This window comes from Antedon bifida, chromosome 11, assembly GCF_963402885.1.
Source record: "Antedon bifida chromosome 11, ecAntBifi1.1, whole genome shotgun sequence".
NCBI lineage: Eukaryota > Metazoa > Echinodermata > Crinoidea > Comatulida > Antedonidae > Antedon > Antedon bifida.
In genome coordinates, this window is record NC_136236.1 from 1,166,695 (window position 1) to 1,190,653 (window position 23,959).

Here is a 23,959-nt window from a genome sequence, read left to right on the forward strand (position 1 = left end):
TTTTCTAATATTGCTCATAAGAAAAATAATAAGTACTCACTTAAGTGTTAGTAGGTGGTACTGGTCAACCATATAGTGGTTTATTAATGGGTTTTATATAACTTAATACAATTGTTTTAACGATTTCCTAATATTGCTCATAAGAAAAATAATAAGTACTCACTTAAGTGTTAGTAGGTGGTACTGGTCAACCATATAGTGGTTTATTAATGGGTTTTATATAACTTGATACAATTGTTTTAATGATTTCCTAATATTGCTCATAAGAAAAATAATAAGTACTCACTTAAGTGTTAGTAGGTGGTACTGGTCAACCATATAGTGGTTTATTAATGGGTTTTATATAACTTGATACAATTGTTTTAACGATTTCCTAATATTGCTCATAAGAAAAATAATAAGTACTCACTTAAGTGTTAGTAGGTGGTACTGGTCAACCATATAGTGGTTTATTAATGGGTTTTATATAACTTGATACAATTGTTTTAATGATTTCCTAATATTGCTCATAAGAAAAATAATAAGTACTAGCAACAGGAACATAAAACAAAACATATAATGTCAGGTATCGCGGGTTAATGACTGAATGGACAAGTGTGATTCTGCGGTCTTTATATTGTCTCATTCTTATAAATTGTACATAGAAGTTTGTACGGATGATTTAAATTTCTTTTTGGTCATGTTAGTCATTTGTGGGTCTATCTATTTTGAGTGTGTATAGACAACGTCCATGATGTGGTTTCCCTGTCTAGTAGAGTATCTAGGTAGATTTAGAAGTCTAATTTTTAAATTGTTGAGGTTGATGATCCAAACTAATTCCTATCCCATTTCTCCTGGATATTGTTAATTTGGTTGTTATGCTCTAGGCACCATTCATTTATATTTTGGAGAAATAATGGAGTCTTTAGAAAATCATTCAATAGAGAGGCTTAGATGTCACTTTTGGGGATAACTCAAACCGTTTCCTGCCGACTGATTTGCTACTATAGGGTAGCCTGAAAACATGTTGGGAATATAGCAAAATGAATTTGATTTGTCATGTAATTTTTTGCTTTTATGTGAAACCAGTAAATAAGTATAGTTTACCTTAGCAACTTAGCAATTTGTTCAATTTATTCAAATACGTTTGATTCACTTCAAACTATTTTTGATAATTGTGTATACCTGTCAAAATTATAAATTTGTTTCTTTTATGACATTCACAACCTAAAGTTAATGGCATTTATAGATTTATATTTGAAGTAGTTGAACTTTGGTATAATACCAGGATAAAAGTATCTAAAACAACTTCTACTAAAGAAACTGGGATGTGCCTATAGGGGTTAAGATGAAACTTAACACAACATCTAAAGTCAGCCGAACTTTACTTATAATAATAGCTTCTTTGTGTTGCAAACTTTTTTTCCAACTTTTATTCTCATTTATCAATTCTTTAATAATATGCTTTTTGCTTTTGATGAAGTAGTTAGGTTTCACATTGGTTATTTAATACTTTTACTTGAAAAGGTTGTGTTTGTGATAAGTGACATTTTGCTAGTCATATTTCTTCACTTCAACCTAGGTTTTTAAACTTGACTTGTACTAGCTAATTGCATTTGAGTAGATCTTGAAACAGATTAGTATGTAAGTGTTACCCTAAAGGAAAATAGGTGTTAAGTCATTGTGTTTGTAAAATGCTTATTGAGTAAAGTAAAGCATTCATTTCTTGGCTTACAAACTAGGTATAAATACACAATTATTATGGTAAAGTTTGGTTTAAACTAGAGACGCAATGCTGCTACGCAACTAATTTAACCAATCAGTTTTGATAATCCATCACTTCTGATTGGTCAAATTATTTGCGTAACTTGTGTTGCTGTCATCGTTTTGCCAAACTTTTTTTATCACACTGCTGAAGAAGAAGAATGGCATTGTGTTTGTTCCCACTGAATGTAAGCTTAGTAATAAGTCAATTATTTTACTGTGGAATTTTACAGGGTAACATTCGTGGAATTATCTTGCCCCAAGTCAGCCTCCCCAGGCTAGGTTGCTTGTTTTTCTGGGACAAATGTTTAGAAAAGTTTGTGCACCTTTAGGCTGGGTGCTGTCACAGGATCACAACAATGGAATTTCATTTTGTTGATGTTTTTTGGCACTTTTGATGTGCGCCCTTTGAAGCCCTGTTTTTTAGTACTTTTGATGTGCACTCCTTTAGGCTGGGTTCTGTCTTAAGCCCGCATCCTGAGGGCTTGTAACATTGGAATTCTTCTATATTGATGTTTATTGGAAACATTTGATCGGTTCTTTCTGGTAACGCTGGAATTTGGTTTTTGTTGGAAATGTTTGAAGCCTCTAGGCTCCTATCTTTAGGGCTAGTTTACATTGGACTTTAAATCATTAGTGATGTAATCTCTTGTAAGGTGCCATTCAAACTCTATCTCTGCAAACATCCAACAGTGTCTTCAAGAGTAGGGTTGCAACTTTCATCATGTTAGCATACTAGAGCGTCAGGGAACGACGCAAATGTAAAAAACATGTTTGTTCCAAATGTATGTCAAATTATGACGCCAATCTCCATCAACAAAATGCTGATGGCGCCAAATTGAGTCATCAACAGTAATTTACCTGATGATTGTGATTGTACTTTGATAGTTTTTCCAAATCATTATATAAATCACCCTTTTAAAATGCAACATTTCATCTTAAATCATGGAAATCTGATGGTACGGTCATAATTATCCTGTTATGCAGAAAGAAACTAATTATGAGCACTATAACAAATTATTAATCAACACAAACTCATTGTCAGACATTGTCATCATGTTATTGTCAATATTCCATTGACATTGAAAATAACAACACCATTAATTAATTTTTTATTTAATAGACGCGTTGTCACCTGAAAATCTTGAATCATTACATGAGTGTTTCTGATAATATCTCATATATATACTACTACTACTGTAGTGTTGTATAGGAAGCTTGTATGAAAGTTAACCCTGATCAAGGCATTATCACCCTGATCTTGAATTAAGCCAGCTTCTATTTCATAAGGCATGCACTATTTTGTATAGGTACCTCAAGGTCAGACTAAGTTCAACTATTCAACTGTGTTGGAAACTTCATTAACGCCAATACTTAGGCGCCATAATACTAATGCGGTACTTGCAAGGTAGACTGGCTTTTTATTAATTATTAACTGAAAGTTTGTTTTTAAACTTATTTTTTGATCATCATACACAACCTTTTATGTGATTAACTTTTTTTTTTTACTTTTCTCGATCTTTAAATAAGCATAGCTTCTATTTTGGAGACTGTTTTCAGCTTTTTCATTTTCATTTTTCTGTCAATTTGGGCAAGTTTTAAATTCTGTCAATTAGGGAAATTCTAAATTCTGTCCAAACTCTGCCAGAGATTGTGGGTTTCTAAAAAAAGTTTCCTCTCACTAGCCTTGACCCTGATAGTCCCCACAGGGGAAGATTGACCACATAATGTTGAGTGTCTTAAATCTATAGAATATAACACTTAGGCCTATACAATTAACAATGTTTTTAATAAATTGAAAGACTTTTCTAGAATTGTAAACAGTTTTAATATGAATCAAGGCTTTTTCTTAATTCTTTGAAATGTGTTCATTTGTTTGACTTATTTAATCTGCCTAATAACAAGTTATATTGAATGATATTTGCTTATTATGTAAGAACTGTAGTGAAGGTCTAGATAAAGCCTTGATCCAATTAAATGAACATTCTATAATTGTGTTGTGATTTCACACATTCAATCATAAATAAATATTTCTCATATATACAGCAGCATACTACTATGCTACTACAGTACTATATAATAAATATTTGTCATTAATTTCAGTAGTAATGTTATGAATTTGTTTTTTCCAAATAAATTCAAATCATCAAAATCTAATCAAATCTTTCTGCTCAACAGAAAAGGAAACTAGCTTGTTCATTGAGAATTTAATGCCTGAAACTAATTTCTCTATAACTAAATTCTCAATGAAAAAAACATAATCAATGTTGAATTAGTCCCTATTCAAATACGCCAAATTTGTTCAGTAAAATAATTAGGTACATAAGTTGTATTGGGAAAGTTTTTAATTTCTTGTTTTGAGAAGGTTTTCCAAATGATATTATTTAGGGGAGAGGATAAGCAATAAGAGTAGAAGGACTGTGGACAGTATTGCCTTTCAACAGCCCCATTCATTAGCATAATAAACATTCACAAATCATAAGCACATTAATATAATTGTTATATAGCTTATGAGATCAAGTTACATTTGGCTCATATTACTAACATTCCCTAATGATTGCAAGGACAATGAATTATTATTGTACAAACAATGCTTATTCTTTTATATATTTTATTAGAACATAATTTAAAAATCTATCAGGTTGATTTATGGTACAGTTGAATACAAAATACAGCCTGTTGTTAGTTGTGCCAGGGGACATGAATTTGACTTCACAAATGATCTTAGCCTTGACTATTCCCTTCCTTTTCAATTATCTGATTTCAGTCATAATATTATATTATATATATCATATGTTGCAGTTATTGTAGGGGGTATGCAAAGATCAGGGTGAGAAGGGGTACTTATGTGGATCCAGGCATGCACTTATAAAAAGCTGAGGAAGAGGTGTCAATTCCCATAGGATACACCCATGACTAGCTTCCAATTTCATATGCCTAATGTTCCTTTCCTCCTTTTTTGGTTATCTTAGGTTATTTTATGGATCATTTTTGTGTATAAAGCGCTTAGAAACATTGTATTAAGCGCTTTATAAGACTATTATTATACAGTATTTCTATTACTTTTATCATTTGTGCATCAACGTTTTAAATTTGTTTTTTTAGATCACGATGATGAAAATTTAGATTCAACTTCTGAGAGCGAAGATTTAAAATTAGATGATGGCCTTGGTGGTTTTGCAAGTCAGATTAACAAACTTCATCAAACTTTAGCAAAAAAGTAAGTTTGACAAAAGTAGTGTGATGTGCCCAAATATTGTAGTAGTAATATAACATCAGCGTGTGTCACATATGGGCATATCAGAAATGTTGTCACATAAAGTTTGAAAGTGTAGACAGAGCTTTAGAAGACATTGAATTAATATGTTACCAATTGTCTTTCCTTTAAAGGCAATACCACAACTTCAAACGAAAATAAAAATTGAAACAGATTTGTAACAAATTCAACATAGAACTTATGTTATGGTTCCTAATTTAATTTTTAAGAATATTAAATTGTCAAAACATCGATAGATTGAAATCAAAATTAACTAATGGTTGTCAGTAGCTTTATGTGGTAGAAGAATTTTATCAAGATTAAAATTGGATTAAAGGATCAAAACGAGGCTTAAAATGGCTTGCACTAATCCTTAGGATTTGTTGAATGAATTATCTCAACAACAAACAGTTAAATACCTTGACCAAGCTATCATTTACTTAGCCATTTACTTGTTCTTTTACTAGGCTAATCAGTTGGACGTAAACAACTAGTTTAAACTATCAATGTTAAGTCTGCTTTCCACTAGTCTTTCATTTTTCTATGTTCTATTACAAGTTTTTGTGTGTATGTCATCTATTCAAATGCATAAACTTGTGTTTATATTTAATATTCATTGTTTCATGACACAAATATGCAACCAGACAGAACTCGAGGGGAAAACTTGGGGAAACATTTGATTTGTGCGAATAAAGTTACATATTGAAAAATAAAAAAATTGGTTTTCATAATCTACTTTTCTTCCTCAAATTCAAGAAAGGAGAATGATGTTCATTTATCTTTGAACTTTCATGGGAATGTCATAGGAATGGGTGTTGACCTGGTAATAAGAGGCTCTAATTGTTGGAAATTGTTTCCTCATTATTCCAAGTATATATATCGTTTTATCAGCAGTTTATTAGATTGAAGTTTACCTTTTGAAAATTATTCCAAGTATATAAATGGTTTTATCAGCAATTTATTGGATTGAAGTTTACCTTTTGAAAAGTGAATAGAGGAAATGCAATTGCTTCCTTCATATCTTGTCTAGTGTTGTCCAGTCCTTCAGTCATCCTTTATTGAGGAAGGATTTAGTTAATAGCTTACAATAATGACCATCTTAATTAATGACAACTTGTAGGATATAGCAGCCCTTACTGAGATTATTGCTGACAATCACGAGTGTGATCCTTTCATTAACTTATTAAAATTGTATCATGTGTTTCAGAGCAGGAAAAAGTGAACGTGTTAACGAAACAGAGGAAGACAACCACATCAGAAACAGAAGGTCAATATCCTATGAACGTTTTTTAGAAGTAAATGTTGTCGCAGACACAAAAATGTATCATTACCATGGCGACAACTTACAGCTTTACATCCTGACCCTTATGGCTGTTGTAAGTATTAAATCGTAATTTTGTTTAAAATTTTTCCAAAACATCTTCAACAGTCTCAGATCACTGGATCCATAGAGATTATTATGAGTGTAGCGCTGGAGTTTACTAACATTCCATGCGGATAAACATAAATGTAGAACGGTACCGTTTCTCTTCACATTAATTACTACATTTTACAATAAACACTTTAATAATAGGGATGATATAACAATAATTCTTTGATAACTGTCAGAAATGTACAGTAACTTTTAAAACTGTCCGTACTAGAGTCATAAAGTAAGGAGGAGAGGGAGAAGGGTTTGATTGCTATTTTGTTGTTTACTTAGTGTTGGAATTGAACCAGGGTCTACAACAACAATTTTAAAAGTATCATAGTTCATTGCATTTACGGGTTATTACCAGGTTATCTGTCTAATCTATCAGATATTGGAATTAACCTAATATAATCTCTAATCTATAAAGTTCTTTTAAAATAATAATTACAATACACCTTATTTAAGTATATAATTATATAAAGTTAAAAAAACACAAATATAATACTGGTTCGATTTAACATCATACCGAATCTGAATAGAGTGGGGTTGGTTTAACGATTGCTTTCCTAGTACCTTTTATCCCAGGAGACTTTTTTAGATACAAGATAACATCATTATTAGTATCTACAAGTTTGATCAAAATAAACTTGTAACCCCATCTCAACCTGCCCCACTTGGTTGATCATGCAGCTCTAAAAATATAAATTCACTCACTTTTTCTCTTTTTTTAAAAAGTTTTACTTAAAACTTATAATTGGCATAATTTAAGGATAAGTTACATTAAACATGTCGTTATCATAATACAATTATATCTTATCTTGTTCAAAGTCTCGTGCCTTGTATTTATGCTATTAATAAATAAAATTATAAAAGTGGCTGCCTGCGGTGCTGATGAGAGATACGTAATCATTTTTGTTTTCTGAGTGAAAGTTTCCGACGATGAAACAGATTGTTTATCTCCGTTTTCCACTTACAGCCTATTTTTGTCATTAAAATTTGTAATCATTATATTATAACTTTTTGATTAATATGCATGACTGGCGATAACTGATTACACAAGTCCACTGTGGCATACTTTGATGAACCCAGTACATGGCAGTTTTATGATGTCACATTTAAATCATCAATCGCAACTTTAAAGAAATAAAATCTTTATTGATTTCTTTTTGTTTTCCAGGTGAATCGTGTTTTTCGTCATCCTACAATTGGAAACAATATAAATGTTGTGGTTGTAAAGTTAACAGTTTTATTAAATGAGAGAGTAAGTGTCATTGATTTCTTAACTGTAAAGTGTTCACACCCCCAGAATATATTTGACGCACCATGTTTGTAAAGTGTTCACACTGTCAGAATATCTTTGACGCACCATTTCATTCATCTCCAGCTCCAATTATCCATTGTATTTATATATTTACAATATTGTATTGTTTTGTTTGTTCTGTATGGATAATAAAGAAAGAAAGATGTTTGACAACCTTTCTAAAACTTTAACCGTCCGCACGGAACAGAATTTGTTACTACAACTCACAGGTGACATCAAGCCAAGTATTAACTCAAAAATGTTAAAATGCAATTATTTAGGAAGCTATTTTATTGCTACTAAATCCAAAGGATTTGGATATCGGAAACTAACACACTGCATTCCTGTTAGACAGATACAAACTGTAATTTACAATAATTTAAGATATATTTTGGAATGATAGTCACATATTGTTAATAGGAGTATAATTCATTAATCTCGTAGTTGCTGGGTCAAAAGGTTAGATGTGGAATTGGTATAGAGGTAAAGTTAAGTTAACATTTAGTTCTGATGTTTAAAAGAGGGAGACTGGGGTGTAATCATTGTAAATGCGTAAAAACAAGATTCTACAGAACTTGCATCACATTGTTGTAGGAGGGATAAATCAAGTTCAATGAAGGGTTAAAAAGTGGGTAGTTTATTTGCATTGTAGGCCTAAATGACTCCCTTTCTTATATGATTTTTAAGTGGTGCATTGTACAACCCACCTCTGCCTAAACATATAGTTGATCAATTTTGCACTATAAGTACAGTGGTGAGGGAGAGAGATTAAAAGATGAAAAGAAGCTCGCCTTCTCCTTTAAGTAAATAACCTTTGTACACTTCTATGTTAGACAAATGATTTGAATTGATTACTTTAAATTTCTTTTTATAACAAATTGACACATGATTACTGGAATGTTCCACTCCCAAGACATAATGGAGACAAACTAATTACTAGGCTCATTTGCAGTTATATCATATCAGGAAATTTGTTAATGATTTGACCTATACTCAGGCTAACCTTCAAAATTAATGTATGGAAGAATTACAGACCTGTGTCTATATAGTATATTGAATATCAGTAATAATGATCACTTTTGTTGGGTGGGGAACACAATTTTCAGTGAACGAGAAGGCTAAAAAATAATCTGTGTATTGAGATTTAATAAAAAATGAAAGATATTTACATATATTTTTTACTAATAATTATCATATCATACCATTTTACATGACGTTTATGTTATCTCCTTTTTTTTTTTCTGTCTCAGCTTGGTCCAGCAGTTTCATCAAATGCGCCGGCAACCTTAAACACATTTTGTGAATGGCAAAATCGTGAACTTAAGGTGGACTCGAACCATGACACTGCGGTTCTCTTGACAAGGTCAGTCTTCGCTAGCAGGTAGGCAATCTCTATTTAAATTATGTAGGAGAATTCGTAGAGAAAATGCGTTAATTTTCCTACGCATGAAGCCAGTGTACCACCCTCCCTGCTTTCTGGATTTAACCTAGAAATGCTTTATGTTTTAACCGAAGCAGGTACGTGTATTAAATGTCTTTTTTACGCTTTATTGTATTTGATAATTCAACTGTAAGTTTTAAATAATTTGCGTTTTAGCTAATAAAATAATGCTTCAATAAAAATTGTTACAATGTTAATAATCAAGTATAATTGTGTATTTATTATGTTGTGCTTTATAATACAAAATATAATATTATGTACTTTGCATGTGTAGATGTAATTTAAGTTTAAGATGCTTAGTTATATCCTTATATACAAACGCTTATATAACTTACTTCTTGAGGAACCACAATAACTCGCATAAAGAACTCTTTCAGTAAGGTTATATTCATCATCATAGTATAGCAAATTTCGGAGAGTCTTTTAAAATCTAAGTTACAATATGTATTTTTTTTAATGAATTTCAGATTTTTATGTAATATTTTCTACAAAATATAAACTGATAAATTGTAAAGTGATGCTAAGTATCCCACTCCTACTGGTGACCTTTTGATAACCTCTGACGGCTTACCTGGGATGTCATAGCACTGTATATGTTAATATACACAGCTATAGTATCTAAGACAACCTAATCACTGAATGTCATATTTCATTCAGCGTGTTTTACATCATAGCAATATTAGTGGATGCTTGCATTAAAAAAAGTTCATATTTGCACATCATATTGGCAATCTCTTACAGTAAAAACTCTCAATAGTAAGGTATTTAATTCTTGTCAGTGTTATTACTAAAACTCTAAATTGTTCATTAAATTTAATGAAATTGCAATTATAGTACAGTATGCATTTAATTCTAGACCCAGAAACATTTTCAATAGAAGGTTTAAAATAAATCGTGATAGATCATAAAATTTAAACACCCCTTCACACACATTATCCCTTCTTTTTCCAAACTGCATTCTTACGCTTTTTACTCTTTCTCTCTCCTCTCACTCCGATTTGCTCCAGATTGACCTACTAGTCCTTTTCTAGAGGAATAGTTAACTTCTCTCTGGGGATAAATCATAAAGGCAATATGACATCTGCTGCCATCACACCATTTTATATTCATTCTACATTTAAGTGGGTCACTAGCAAGTTCTGTGTTATTGCTTTAACAGCAAACCAATATTTGACAGATTTCTGTAAAATGTTAATGTTTTTATGTTTCTCATTTTATAATTTAAATTTAAACAATTTTCTAAAGAAGAATGTTGTCTACAATGTTCAAATTGTCTTTTATTCATGTTTCATTCCAGCCTGAAATTCTTCTTTTAAAAAAAAAAATGTAACCATTTAGATGCGGCCTGAATTCTTGGTTAGGACATTATCCATTTTTGTGGTTAACACACAGGAGTCTTTACTTTGATGTGGTCTTTAAAAGAAATTGAAGAATGATTTTTTTTTTAATTTCATTTCAAAACATGTACATAACAAGATACAGAAAAAAAGTGAAGGAAGATTGATTGATTTATTGCATATTGAATAGCATTTTTAATGTGGTCTTTACTTAGAATAATGTGGCATTTATAGGCTTACATTCCAAATGATAGTTCATTTTGAGGTTAGGAGGACTTTGATTTGCTCTTCATTGTGATGTGGTCTTTAATATCGGATAGCATTTTTGATATGGTCTTTACTTAGAATAATGTGGTAGCATGCATCAATAGGCTTACATTTCAAGTAATACGTTCCAAATAATGGTTTGAATTTACTTTTTAGGCAAGTCCCACGAGGAACCTACGATACCTCTCACTGCTTCATCAGACCCCCAGGCTACTGCACATAAGATGATCTTTTTCATTCAATCATATCATAACACACATCAGTCACATAGGTCAACCTCTTTGCTAAGGTGCAATATTATCCCATAATACTAGGTCAAAGGTCACATTTGGCCGATTGCTTAAGGGTACTTGATGACCATCTTAGTGTCAGATTCTATTAAAATTGATACGAAGTTGAGGTATACTAAGTACAGACCAGCAGTTAGATACGATGTGTGGGGTTTAGGAGGACAAGACTTGGTTTTTTAAATGTTGTTTATACTGAACATTAATGGCATTCTGTTTTCACTCTATGTGAACTTAGAGTTATCCCGGATCTCAGTTGTGAGAAAAATTTAAGCAAAATTGCGGTTGTATATAATGTATGTTTGATGATTGATTTTTTAGTCAAATCTTGTGTACGTAATGTCAAATCAGAATACTGCTTTTATTATATAATGCTTTACAATGTTTGTAAGATAAATTAACTCAAAAGATAGTGAAAGAATAAAGAACACTTTGTAGAGAACGTTGACAATGATGCACTGTACCTAAGTAAAATGTCATAATGTAGCTTTAGACGACAATTAGATAAAATGTCATTATGCAGCTTAAGCTCTGTCTACACTATCAAACTTTATGTCACAAAAAAAATGTCATGTGCCCATATATGCACATGATGATGTCATATCACTACCATATTTGGGCATACCATCACTATATTTTGGCACATCATCACTCTTTTTTGTTACATAAAGTTTGATAGTATAGGCAGAGCTTTAAACTACAATTAGATAAAATTTAATGCTAAACTGCAGGTAACTGGTATGCCTTCCTCTGTCTGCTATCAGCATATATTATGAATGAATAACAGCGGTAGGCAGGCTATCAAACCTGGCCACCATCCAGAATTTAACCCATAAAAATACTGATCACTTTTCCTTGCATATCAAGCTTCAGGATTGTAGTCACTAGTCAGTAGTAGTTTTGATTGCTTTTAAAGAACTCTTTTTAAGAAATTCCTTTAAGGCAAATAGAGGCCTTAAGATAATTTAATGGTTTACTTCAAAAGATTAAGAATCTTTATTTGATCAATAGCTTGCCCATCCCCCCTTCCCCAGCTGTCAACTTCCAGCTGACAGATTAAATGCAATTTATTACACCGATATGGCACCAGAGAGTTCCATATAAGTTAGTGATTCCACCAGGGAGTTACAAAATTGTAAGGTGTAAAAATACTAGCTGAAAGGGTAAAGATGGGTGTTTAGTATTTAAATAATGTACACATCAACATTACAGAGAGAAAGCCTAAAAGTTATTGAAAAAAAATGGTATTGTATATCATAAATAAATTCTTGATGCGGATCAATACATCAATCAATTAATGTATGGTTTTATGAAAGTGTTAAAGTTGGCGCTCTCAGACACCTACCATATAATGTAAGCCGGTCGTCGCACATCGAAAAGATCAGGAGAAAGGGAAAGACAATATATAAGATTTATATTTAATCAATAATCATATGAAATCTAATAATTACTGTTTAGAATGTCCATTATTTTGTAATTTATGTGACATATTTTAACCAATTTTTTAATAATATTTAATAATTTGCTTCTTTAAAGTTGATCACAACTTTAACAACTAATGTTAATAAATTATTGCAGTACTAATCATATAGAGATAATAATTGTGTTTTTAATATTTAATAATGATAAATGTTTTGTAGTTTTAAAAATATACTTTTTACAATACCAACAAAAAATGGATGCTAATGATGTATGTGTCTTGCTTTGGTAGTGAATCTAATGTCCCATTAATTGCCTTTAAAATTGTGATTTTACCTTTATTAATGATGTTAAGTTCATACTTAACTACCAAACAGTGTAACAAATGATCTCATAATCTAAATTTAAATTAATGAACTTGACATTTAACATCGTTCAATAAAAGACACCAATTGTCAAAATATTTTACTAATAACCCAAGTTCTGTGTAATTAATTAAAACTAATTATTTTATTGTATTCAAATATTGTAAACAAATATAAAGTAATTGTTGATAGTATTATGCTTTAAAAAATATTGTACCAATAAATATATACACCTGTACTGCTCTTTATTTCTTTCTAATTCATTCAATTTTATTGAATTACTGGTATTATATTAGAATATCTTATATCATTAATTTATCATCAGTAAGCTGCATATTTTTAATTGCTTTAATATAATAATTATGTTTTATATATCATTAATGTATCTTTATGTAGTCTCTCATTCCTTATAATTTATTTTCTATTTGATTTTTAATCCTTTTATTTTTTCAGACTTGATATTTGTCGCTCTTCATCTGATTGTGCAACACTTGGTAAAAACATTTTTAAATTAGAAATTTAGAAAAATGTATTTATTGGACCTCTGCCTACATTCTTACAAGACTCCTTTCACATTGTCTGGATTCAGTATACACACACTGGAGCACACTCAATATAAAACACTAGTGTTACACCCAGTGTGTGTAAACTTCTGGTGTTACACCCAGTGTGTGTAAACTTCTGGTGTTACACCCAGTGTGTGTAAACTTCTGGTGTTATACCCAGTGTGTGTAAACTTCTGGTGTTACACCCAGTGTGTGTAAACTTCTGGTGTTACACCCAGTGTGTGTAAACTTCTGGTGTTATACCCAGTGTGTAAACTTCTGGTGTTACACCCAGTGTGTGTAAACTTCTGAATCTTGTTAGGCAATGGGGAAGGTGTACTGTACTGCCATAAAATATTGAGTTGTTCTTCTTTCTATATCAATTTAATTGAACTGTGTATAACACTGTTCTAGCTTGGTCTGTGTATAACACTGTTCTAGCTTGGTCTGTGTATAACACTGTTCTAGCTTGGTCTGTGTATAACACTGTTCTAGCTTGGTCTGTGTATAACACTGTTCTAGCTTGCCAATAATAGGAAGCAACAGTAGTTACAGCATATGTGGAGCATGTGTTTCCTCACTTGATTCCTCAACATTTTTGGTAGAATTTGGGTAGAAACAATAACACAATATCTATGGGTCACTTCTTGCAATATAAACAGTAAAACTAAATATTTTATATAGTAATTCCAATCATTATATATATTATAACTGTTTGTATATTGCCAATGACAGGTCTAGCCGAGTTAGGCACTGTATGTGATCCAGAGAGAAGCTGCTCTATAGTGGAAGACAACGGGCTTAGTTCAGCATTTACTATAGCTCACGAACTTGGACATGTGTAAGTATTAGTTCAGCATTTATTTCACACACTTGGACATGTGTAAGTATTAGTTCAGCATTTACCAAAGCTTACAAACTTGGACATATGTAAGATTTAGTTCAGCATTTTACTATAGCTCGCGAACTTGGACATGTGTAAGTATTAGTTCAGTATTTACTATAGCTCACGAATTGGGACATGTTTAAGTATTAGTTCAGCATTTAGTTCACAAACTTGGACATAGATTACAATCATTGTAGAATCACAAAGTCACAGTGTGTTATTCAACTTCTTCATTTTTTTGTTGTTGACATTTGTTGTAGTATATTTATTACTAAACAAATATATGTTGTGGGATCTAATTCTAAAAAATTTGGCAACATTAAATATGTGTTTCTTTTAGAGAAAAGAAACTTCAGGAGACATTTTTATTTGGTAGATTTCCAAAAAATGCCATAGTAGCCGGTTGTCTTTTATAAATTATCTTTTTTAGTTGTAAATAATTTTTTTTAAAGACATTTGATTCCAAGTTGGCTGTAAATACATTCTTAAACTTGTAGTATGTCAAATCATATTACAAAAATAATATATATATCACATAAATTGGTAAAACATATGAATAATAATAAGAAAAAGATTAGTTTTGGGAGAATTGTTAGTACAGATGAGTGTTATATTCCACTGAGATGTTACCCCATGCTGGTGTCTGAGCTCTAGGTAATCCCAAATCCATCTAGGCTTGCACCCCTCTATCTTAATATATTTCATACGCCCCTGGATATTAGTTAGCGGTTACACCCATTACTGGTAAAACGTTCTCATACTAGAATTAACCTTACAGATCTGTTAGAATTAGATTTATAGAACGAAGAGTAACTGTTTGTTTTCAATGGAATAATGCACACACATGAAGGTACAAGAATATACATTGTGGTTTGCCACCCTGAATTCTCTTTGCCAACAAAATAACAAGTTTTATTAATCTCCATATAATGCCCTTGTGTTCATGTGGCATGAGAAAATCTGAACTATCAGGGTATTAATTTTTAATGCAGTCTACAGTACACCATTGCTGACATCGTACAATGGATATATTCCATTAGTACTCCACTAAACTAGGGATCTATATTAATCCATTTCTACTAAGGATCTATTCCATTAATCCACCTCTACTAGGGATCTATTCCATTAATCCACCTCTCCTCCTAGGGATCTATAACATTAATCCAGATCTACTAGTTATCTACTCCATTAGTCCACTTCTACTGGGGATCTATTCCATTAATCCACCTTTCCTCCTAGGGATCTATTCCATTAATCCACCTCTACTAGGGATCTATTCCATTAATCCACCTCTACTAGTGATCTATTTCATTAATCCACTTCTACTCGGAATCTATTCCATTAATCCACCTCTACTAGGGATATATTCCATTAATCCACCTCTACTAGGGATCTATTTCATTAATCCATCTCTACTAGGGATATATTCTGTTAGTCTACCTTTTGTTTTTCTATAGAATAAACTTTTTATTCAAACAATAACCTCAACATTAAATGAAATATATTGACGAAGTTATTAGGTGATATTCATAGCTCAATTAAACTTGGCATAAACACAAAGTAAACTAAACCATTCAGACTGTGGACATTTTTCATGTCATATCTCACAGTTTATGGCTTTGTTTGGTAAAAGTTTTATCAAGCGATAAATTAAACAATGGTGTTCACAACATAAAAAAAAATTATAAGAAATGTTATTTGGCTATTATTTCTGAAATTACAGTAGTCAAAGTAATAAAACAAGTAAACTAAATCATAATTTGATGGAAGTTTTTTTGTGTGGTTGAAAGTTTTACTATTGGGTATAAAATGAAACTAAAGTCGTGAACTTTCACAAGAAATTAATTCCAATGAAAGTACAATATATGGGTTTTAACTGTCAACATTGCATTTCTTTCATGTTTCCTGTTTTTCTCATTTTTATGAATCTAAATGTTTTTTTTTATCTGAATGATGAGAAATTTGTTCTGTTGGGCGTAATTTGTCCTTCAAATTTTCTCTTCAGGAAAAGAGAAAACACTTAAAATGTACTAAATTGAAATAAACAAACCAACTTGGCGATTGGATTTCCTTTCAGTAATTCTATACAAGTATCCTCCCATTTTATCAGACTAATTAAAAAACAAGTGATTCAACTCATACTGTTGTACGTTTGTTTTTGGCATAGGGTATGGATTTAAAACCAGTTAAACATATTTCTTTTAATTGTAAAATTCCATGCGTGATAATGTTGCCAAGAAATTCAAACAATTGGGAACAATTTTGGTAGTAGTATTAGTAGAATTAAATTTAAGGCTATACCATGGTCAATTATGCAGAGCCTACTACTACCTCAAAGTTATTTAAATTATTTGTTATAATATCACTAACATAAAATACATTTTGAAGATATTTTCATTGCTTGTGAAACTGGGTGAGTGGGGAACACAGGCTTGAAGTCACAGTGATTAGGTTCGCTTTTGTGTCCCCTGCCAGATCACTCAGTTGGTTCTTTTGTTTTTGTGTATTTCGTGTTCTTCATGTATTTTATATTTGGCAATAAAAGAATAAGAATAAGAATAAAATACATAAATAATGTCATATCATTAGTATATCATCTTTACATATTACACCATCTTTCTTGTGCAATTGATTGATTTGCTATGTTTGTACAACCTAGTATGTTTATTATTAATTCTCATAATACCACCTTCAGAGTAGATCTAGAATCAAGGAAAATTGCTTATTTATAAATTTACATGAAGGTTAAAATTGATAATGAATAACATCTAATTGTCCATGGCCAAACTCTGAGTCCAAACTTAATGTAAAGTTTATTATTATGAGATCAGGGTTTATTTTATTGCTTGACTCCATGGATCTTTCTTAATAGTGGGATGTCTGTTGCCATTGCCAAACTTAATTCAAACCATTTTATATTCATCAAAAAACTTTTAATGAAAATCCTTCTATTCTTGGGAATAATTTTTAAATAAACAAGTTTGTATATGAGTAAACATTACAAGTAATTTAGACCATTTTGATTTAAGAGTAATTATTGGTTTTAGTTGTAGGATGTCTATAATAATAATAATATAGATTTATATAGCGCACATACCACTGAAGAGTGCTCAAGGCGTGTAAGTCATGTCTAAGTCATATAGCTTAAGGGAAGAGATCAAAGAAGAGGCATTTACTTATTAATTATCTAAATACTTTAAACTGTTCTAATTAGCCTTAGATAAATGGATGAGTAGACATTTTGTTTTTTAAACATATTTCCTTTTAGAGTCCTAGAACAAAACATGATGTAATGGTCAATGCTAATGGTAAAATCAATGATGATAATGTCCTTACTGGCCAGTAGGGGTTTGACCACTTCACACATTGAGTCAATTGAAGGTAGATGATAATAATGTTTGTCGCACTGCGTGCCACATTCGGCGTCTTTATGCTCTAATTAACATTTAATCGCTTATTAACTCATTAAAACATTAGAGCCTTCTAGGTCAAGGTAGGTTAGCAGATGATGTTTTTTATTTATTATCTAAGGAATCTTAAATACAAATGTTTAGTACTAGCACTTTTGACCATAAAGATTAATATCATCAGGTACATTAAATAAGAGATACAGACAGTAGTAGTAGTAACTACTACAGTGAGTCTTGGATTTGACCCACATCATTTTTCCCTGATTGACCTAGCTGCTTGATCTCAAGAGGGAGCCCTGTTCCGCTATGAGGGAGCACTAGATTGCTCAGGTGTGCTAACGTGTTCACACCCCGTAACAGCTGAAAAGCTTGTAGGGTAGTTCCTATACTTTAATGTTCCTGCTGTTACTACACTGGTCAGTTTAGGATATGTGTAGGCTTGACCGTACACTACAGCTGAAAAACATGTAGGCAGCTTCTAACATTTTAATGTGCATGCTGTGTGAGTGCTGGTCTATCGGTCACTGCTTGTCCAGCTGACAATTATCAGGTTGTGCCATACACTTTGACCAGCTGACCGTTGCTGGCAGATGTCCTAATTTTACATGTTATTTTAGCCAGTTCCTGCATCACAATATGTCAGTTTCTAATTTGAACAATTTGTGAATTGTATACTTAACTATATACTCATGTATATAACCTCTGCCCTTTATAAGTATTCGGTCAAGTTAAAATTCAAATTCATAAAAAGCGTTTTTCTTGATTTACAAATATCTTAATTTACAAATTCTTGGTTTTTTTTCAGATTTAATCTACCTCATGATGATAGTTTTAAGTGTAAAAAAGAATTCCCCGAGCACATGGCGGGGAAATACAACATGATGGCGCCAACACTAAACTCCGATGACAATAGCCCGTGGACGTGGTCGAGGTGTAGCAGGAAACTTATCACTGACTTCCTTGAGTAAGTCATAATGTTTATTTAATGCTTTTCGATTAATAAAAACTGGGTTATAGATTTAAATAGGCTAACAATGTTGTTTAGTCTATAGAAACATTTATACACTCTAGCGTGACTTACTTCAAGTAGAAGAATGTAAAAATAATAAATATACTACTTAAATACTTAAATGTAAAGAAAAGATTATCTAAATAAATAAAGACACTACTTAAATAATTTAAGAGCAAAAAACAAAACATCACTGTTTTGAAAAATTGTTAAGTAATGGAATAGGTCAGACAGAGTGTTAAAGATGAGAGATATACGATTGTATAAAGAGAACATGATAAGAGAGATACATTAATTGTATGAAATAGTTGCATAGGACAGTATATAACATAAAGAATGAGTTATAAAGGTGACATTAATGTATCAAAGATACCAGGGTAACATTAATGTATTGGTTTAGATCAGACTACAATGAGGTGAATAGCAGAATATAAGAAAGGTGAAATTGAAAAGTATAATAGGCCTCAATGAACATCCAGGGTTTTGTAAAAAAGGAAACTTCATTTTATAAACAACATGTTTTGTTACATTCTTTCAAGCCCAGAGGTAGTTTTAAAAGTTATAATAATACCTGCATTACGCCCTACTTAATACTGCTTATTAGGTCATTAGAGGGAAATATGTGACACACAGCTAACCATCAAAATAATTAACTTATAAAGAAAGCAAGCCAAGTTATGTTATTTCTTTCATTTATTGAGTCAGTAGTGTGTGCCTTTTGTTGCATTCTGTAATTTTTCCAGGGGCATTCTGTGAGATTCTCTGCCAGTTAAATGTAGGTTACTCCAAGTTCTGTTGCATTATACTTTAGAAGTAGGTTAGGTTGGAGCTAACTTGTCTGTCCACACTTTACCAGACAGACAGCTTGTAAGTTGCTATACTCATTTATTGCGTATACTTGTTTTCACTGGCAAACCTACTTTTTCATTGTTTATTTTTTATTTCTTGTTCGCATCCTAGAAATTCTTTAAACTTGCCACTATGAACTGTATCATGTTCAAGTACTTCACTGTAGAATATTGGGAAACTTTAAACCAAATCTAAAAATTTATTCCCATAATTTAAATTTAATTAACAAATATCATTTTTTCTGTAATACACACACCAGTAAAATGCATATTAAGTTTGCACTGATATGATCTTTAATCTTTACTTAAGGTGTGTTTTGCACACAAGCACCATTGGTTTGGAACCAGCTTTTAAAATCTCACCTTTTTTTAATAATTCTTGTTGGTCTTAATTGAAGTGATAACTTTATTACTAATATTAAATATTGATACTCCAATATGACAGAATGAAGATTGCATGTTCCTCTATTTTATCTTAATAATCTATTAGATAATTGATTTTGTGATTTCATTTTTGGTGACCTTGTAATACTTATTTGACCCGATTCGGTGTAAGGTGTCATTCCTTGTTCCATCCCCCAACACCTCAGGCTGTATCTTACACAACAATACACACCTGGCCATAATGGCCTCACAGATATCTATTAGTTTTCCCAAGGTTTTCAGAGTTTGAGGTGGTCTTTGAAATACAGTTTAGGCTCTTTGTTGCCTTACTCATACCAAGCTAAGAAAACCAGCCTTGGGCTAAAGCCATGGAGCTCTATGATGCCGGACAGCAATTTCTTTGAAATCAGAAAATTTGATGTCAGTGTTATGTCTTTTAACACAGTAATACATTTTTTTTAAATCGATTGAGTTTTAACATTTTTTCAGCAAATTTTATGTTTATTTTTAATGGCATCACGATTGAAATTATTGAATCTTGGTAAGAAGCCACACAAGTGGATATGGAATAGTTAAGTCGCTAGACGCTATACAAGATCATTTATATATTTTTACAAAGTCGGTTGTATCTACAATCTATTCCATTAAACATAAATAGTGTAAATGACATTTGACCCACGTCACGCCAGGGACGTATCCATCAATGTTGATTCTGGGTTACCTTACAACATTAATAACTAACTAACTTACTTGAGAAATTTACCATTAACATATTTTTTCTGCAAGAATTGCGGTTGTTCCCCTTCTTTGTTTTTGCACATTCACAATCTATGCCCATCTAGTGATCAATTCATTCCTGAATGTGTTCATTTATCATTCATGTTGATCATTAAACAATTTAATTTAAATAAATTTTAATTTTCAGTAATGATCTAAATTACAATTATTCTTAAATTAGAAGAATTCTATGATACTTCATTGTAATAATAATTATCTAGTTTAGTTTTCACAGATTGTGACCTTAATTCAAAAGGTCATGGATTTCTAGTAACGAATTGTTCTAGCTTTTGATTATTACCGATATTTGAACTTTGAAATGATGGTTAGTTTACGTTTGGTAGACAATCATTGGAATCTCATAAATGTATATCTGCAGGGTTCAGACATGATAAATAAGATGTTCCTTTCCCCCATCGGCACAGCAGCTCCGGTATCACAACATTGGTACAGCATGCATGCCTCATGACCCAGTTCTCATGTCACCTGACAGTTTGCACTTTCAGGAGAAAGTATTTCACGCTTTTGCCCTCGTTTTTTACACCAAATCTTATCTTTTTAAATTGTATTTATGACAAATCTTGTTCTTTCTAGTCGTGGGTATGGTCAGTGTCTACTAAACAAACCAACAGATATACAAACTTTGCCAACAAAGAAGCCGGGACAGATGTACAGTATCACAAAACAATGCGAGCTGATATATGGACCAGGTTCCATTGTTTGTCCATACTTGGTGAGTCTCCCTTATAGAGACTAGGAAAATGTGTCTAAATTAAGGTATCATAATTACTGGAAGAATGTGGAGATGACAAAATCAAAAATGGAAAGACAACTTCAAGAATTACATGGGAACTTCAAACTGAACAATAGCTTCTTAAACTTATCTACACTATCAAACTTTATGTGACAAAAAAAAAGTGATATGCCCATATATGATGATGTCATATCACTACCATATTTGGGCACATAACACTTTTTTTGTCAAACTAGTTTAATAGTGTAGACAGAGCTTGAGGTTGAAACCTGATGATGATGACGATTGGACGAGGATGATTTTGATGACGATGGATATTAATGAAAATTAAATTCAGCACGGTGCCTTGCAGAGTCTACTATAAATTAAATTAAATAACTAATTAGTTTAATTGTTTTCCTTCCATTAGAGTCATTGTGACAAGCTGTGGTGTACAGTTGGCCGAAGCACTGACCATTGTCGGACACAACACATGGCCTGGGCTGACGGTTCACCCTGTAATTATAACTCGGTAAGAAGGAGGAATGTTCTTTTGATTACATCTTTCACAAATTATCAATCTTAAGCTCTGTCTACACTATCAAACTAATATGACAAAAAAAGTGTGATGTGCCCTAATATGGTAGTGAAATGCTTAAATATGGTAATGATATGACATCATCATGTACATATATGGGCACATCATATGTTTTTACATAAAGTTTGGTAGTGTAGACAGAGCTTTATACTGTATATATAACCAACCACTCTACATCATTTTTTTTTTAGTGGTGTGACCAAGGAAGATGTGTAAGAAAGATTCCAGAACCAAACCCAATTGATGGCGGGTGGGGAAAGTGGGAACCGTACGGAAACTGTTCCCGATCATGTGGTGGGGGCGTGAAGAAGGCTAGCCGTTTATGTAATAATCCATCACCGCAATATGGTGGTAAATACTGCATTGGACGAAGGACTCGCTATCGCTCTTGTAACACCAAGGTATGTTATTAATTGTTTTTTTCATCTCAATGAAATGGACTGCTTAAGTTTTGATATTTGCTGGACAAAACATTACATAATTGTTAGAGAGCTGTCGCTTCTCACTAGCCCACCAAGCACAGAATATATGTTTACTAGCCATTTCTTTACAAATTAATACTAATTTGAACAATGTATGATAATATAAAAAGTATTTAGTACCATGAGGTACTGGCTTTTATCAATATCATCATTTATTTGTTCAACTATCCTTAGCCTTGTGGAAATGGTCAGGATGATTTCAGAGCCCAACAGTGTGCCACATATAATGGAAGACATCTCAATGTGAATGGCTTAAACAGTGCTGTTAGATGGGTACCTAAATACACTGGTAGTAAGTTACCTTTTAAGCATCTATTTACTGGAGACTAAACTAGTCCCAGAAAACCCATAACCGTTGTATTAAGCTCTGTCTACACTATCAAACTAATTTGACAAAAATTGTGTGATGTGCCCAAATATGGTAATGATATTCCAAAATATAGTAGTGATATGACATCAACGTGTCCATATATGGGCACATCACATTTTTATGCTTTCAAAACTCGGAGGAAATAACAAAATGTAATTCTTTTTAGTTCTTGCTAAAGACCGATGTCGTCTGTATTGCCAAGTAGCAGGTCGATCTCATTACTACCAACTAGCAAGAATGGTGATAGATGGCACATCCTGTGGACCTGATACAGATGATATATGTGTAGAGGGCATGTGCTGGGTTAGTTTGAAAAACATTTGCGCAAAGTAGATTAAAAGTATAGTATACAGTCAAGCAAAAAAACAATTTAAATTTTTCCATTTGTTTTCAAATGTTTGCATTTTTTTTCGCTTAAAAGTTGGCAACATTTAGATAAGTATACTTTCTTAACTAAAACCCAGAAGCCTTACTACTTCTTTGTTTTTAAAACCTTTAATGTCCTTAAACTAACTTTGTTACTCATTTTTAAGAGTTTGCTGTATAGGATAATCTGCTGCCCTCTAATAATGCGTCCTCTTGTCATTGTATTCTTCGTTATGTAGAAAGCAGGATGTGACCATATTTTGGGATCTAAAACCAAACGTGATGATTGCGGTGTTTGTGGTGGGGATAACAACTCGTGTAGAACTGTGACAGGCCAGTATAATGTTAATATATATGGTAAGTATTCAAATAAAAAATCATTCAACACATTCCTTTCATTATTGTTGATATCATCATCATTATCATAACCATTTTTCTTCTCCTCATTCCACCCTCGTTGTTCCTTCCTCATCAGTTTTGTCATTTGGGATCTACATATGCCATTATTCCCAATAGTCCAGGCGCCGTAGCAGGCCGTATAAACGTCTCTCAGTTTTGTCATCATTCTCTATTTTTCATAATCGGTTTTTTTTTTTTATGATTGCTAATTTCTCAGGTTATAATTTTGTGACCCAGTTTCCTGCTGGAGCATTAAAGTTAGAGATTACGCAATCAGCTTTAGCAGTGAGGTACGGCACAATCATGGACGATGAAATTTATCTAGG

General features: G+C 32.0%; 1 protein-coding gene across 1 annotated transcript in view; it reads left to right on the forward strand.

The window, feature by feature from the left end:
- Positions 1 to 23,959, forward strand: part of LOC144855527 (A disintegrin and metalloproteinase with thrombospondin motifs 9-like) — a 58,204-nt gene that overhangs the window by 16,865 nt on the left and 17,380 nt on the right. Inside the window, exons 4-17 of the mRNA XM_078713416.1 lie at positions 4,849 to 4,963; positions 6,207 to 6,375; positions 7,588 to 7,671; positions 8,961 to 9,073; positions 13,280 to 13,320; positions 14,107 to 14,212; positions 18,473 to 18,631; positions 21,280 to 21,418; positions 21,849 to 21,950; positions 22,208 to 22,417; positions 22,673 to 22,790; positions 23,035 to 23,171; positions 23,474 to 23,591; positions 23,851 to 23,958. Coding sequence (XP_078569542.1) covers positions 4,849 to 4,963; positions 6,207 to 6,375; positions 7,588 to 7,671; positions 8,961 to 9,073; positions 13,280 to 13,320; positions 14,107 to 14,212; positions 18,473 to 18,631; positions 21,280 to 21,418; positions 21,849 to 21,950; positions 22,208 to 22,417; positions 22,673 to 22,790; positions 23,035 to 23,171; positions 23,474 to 23,591; positions 23,851 to 23,958 — 1,719 coding nt within the window. The remainder of the gene's footprint in view (positions 1 to 4,848; positions 4,964 to 6,206; positions 6,376 to 7,587; positions 7,672 to 8,960; positions 9,074 to 13,279; positions 13,321 to 14,106; positions 14,213 to 18,472; positions 18,632 to 21,279; positions 21,419 to 21,848; positions 21,951 to 22,207; positions 22,418 to 22,672; positions 22,791 to 23,034; positions 23,172 to 23,473; positions 23,592 to 23,850; position 23,959) is intronic.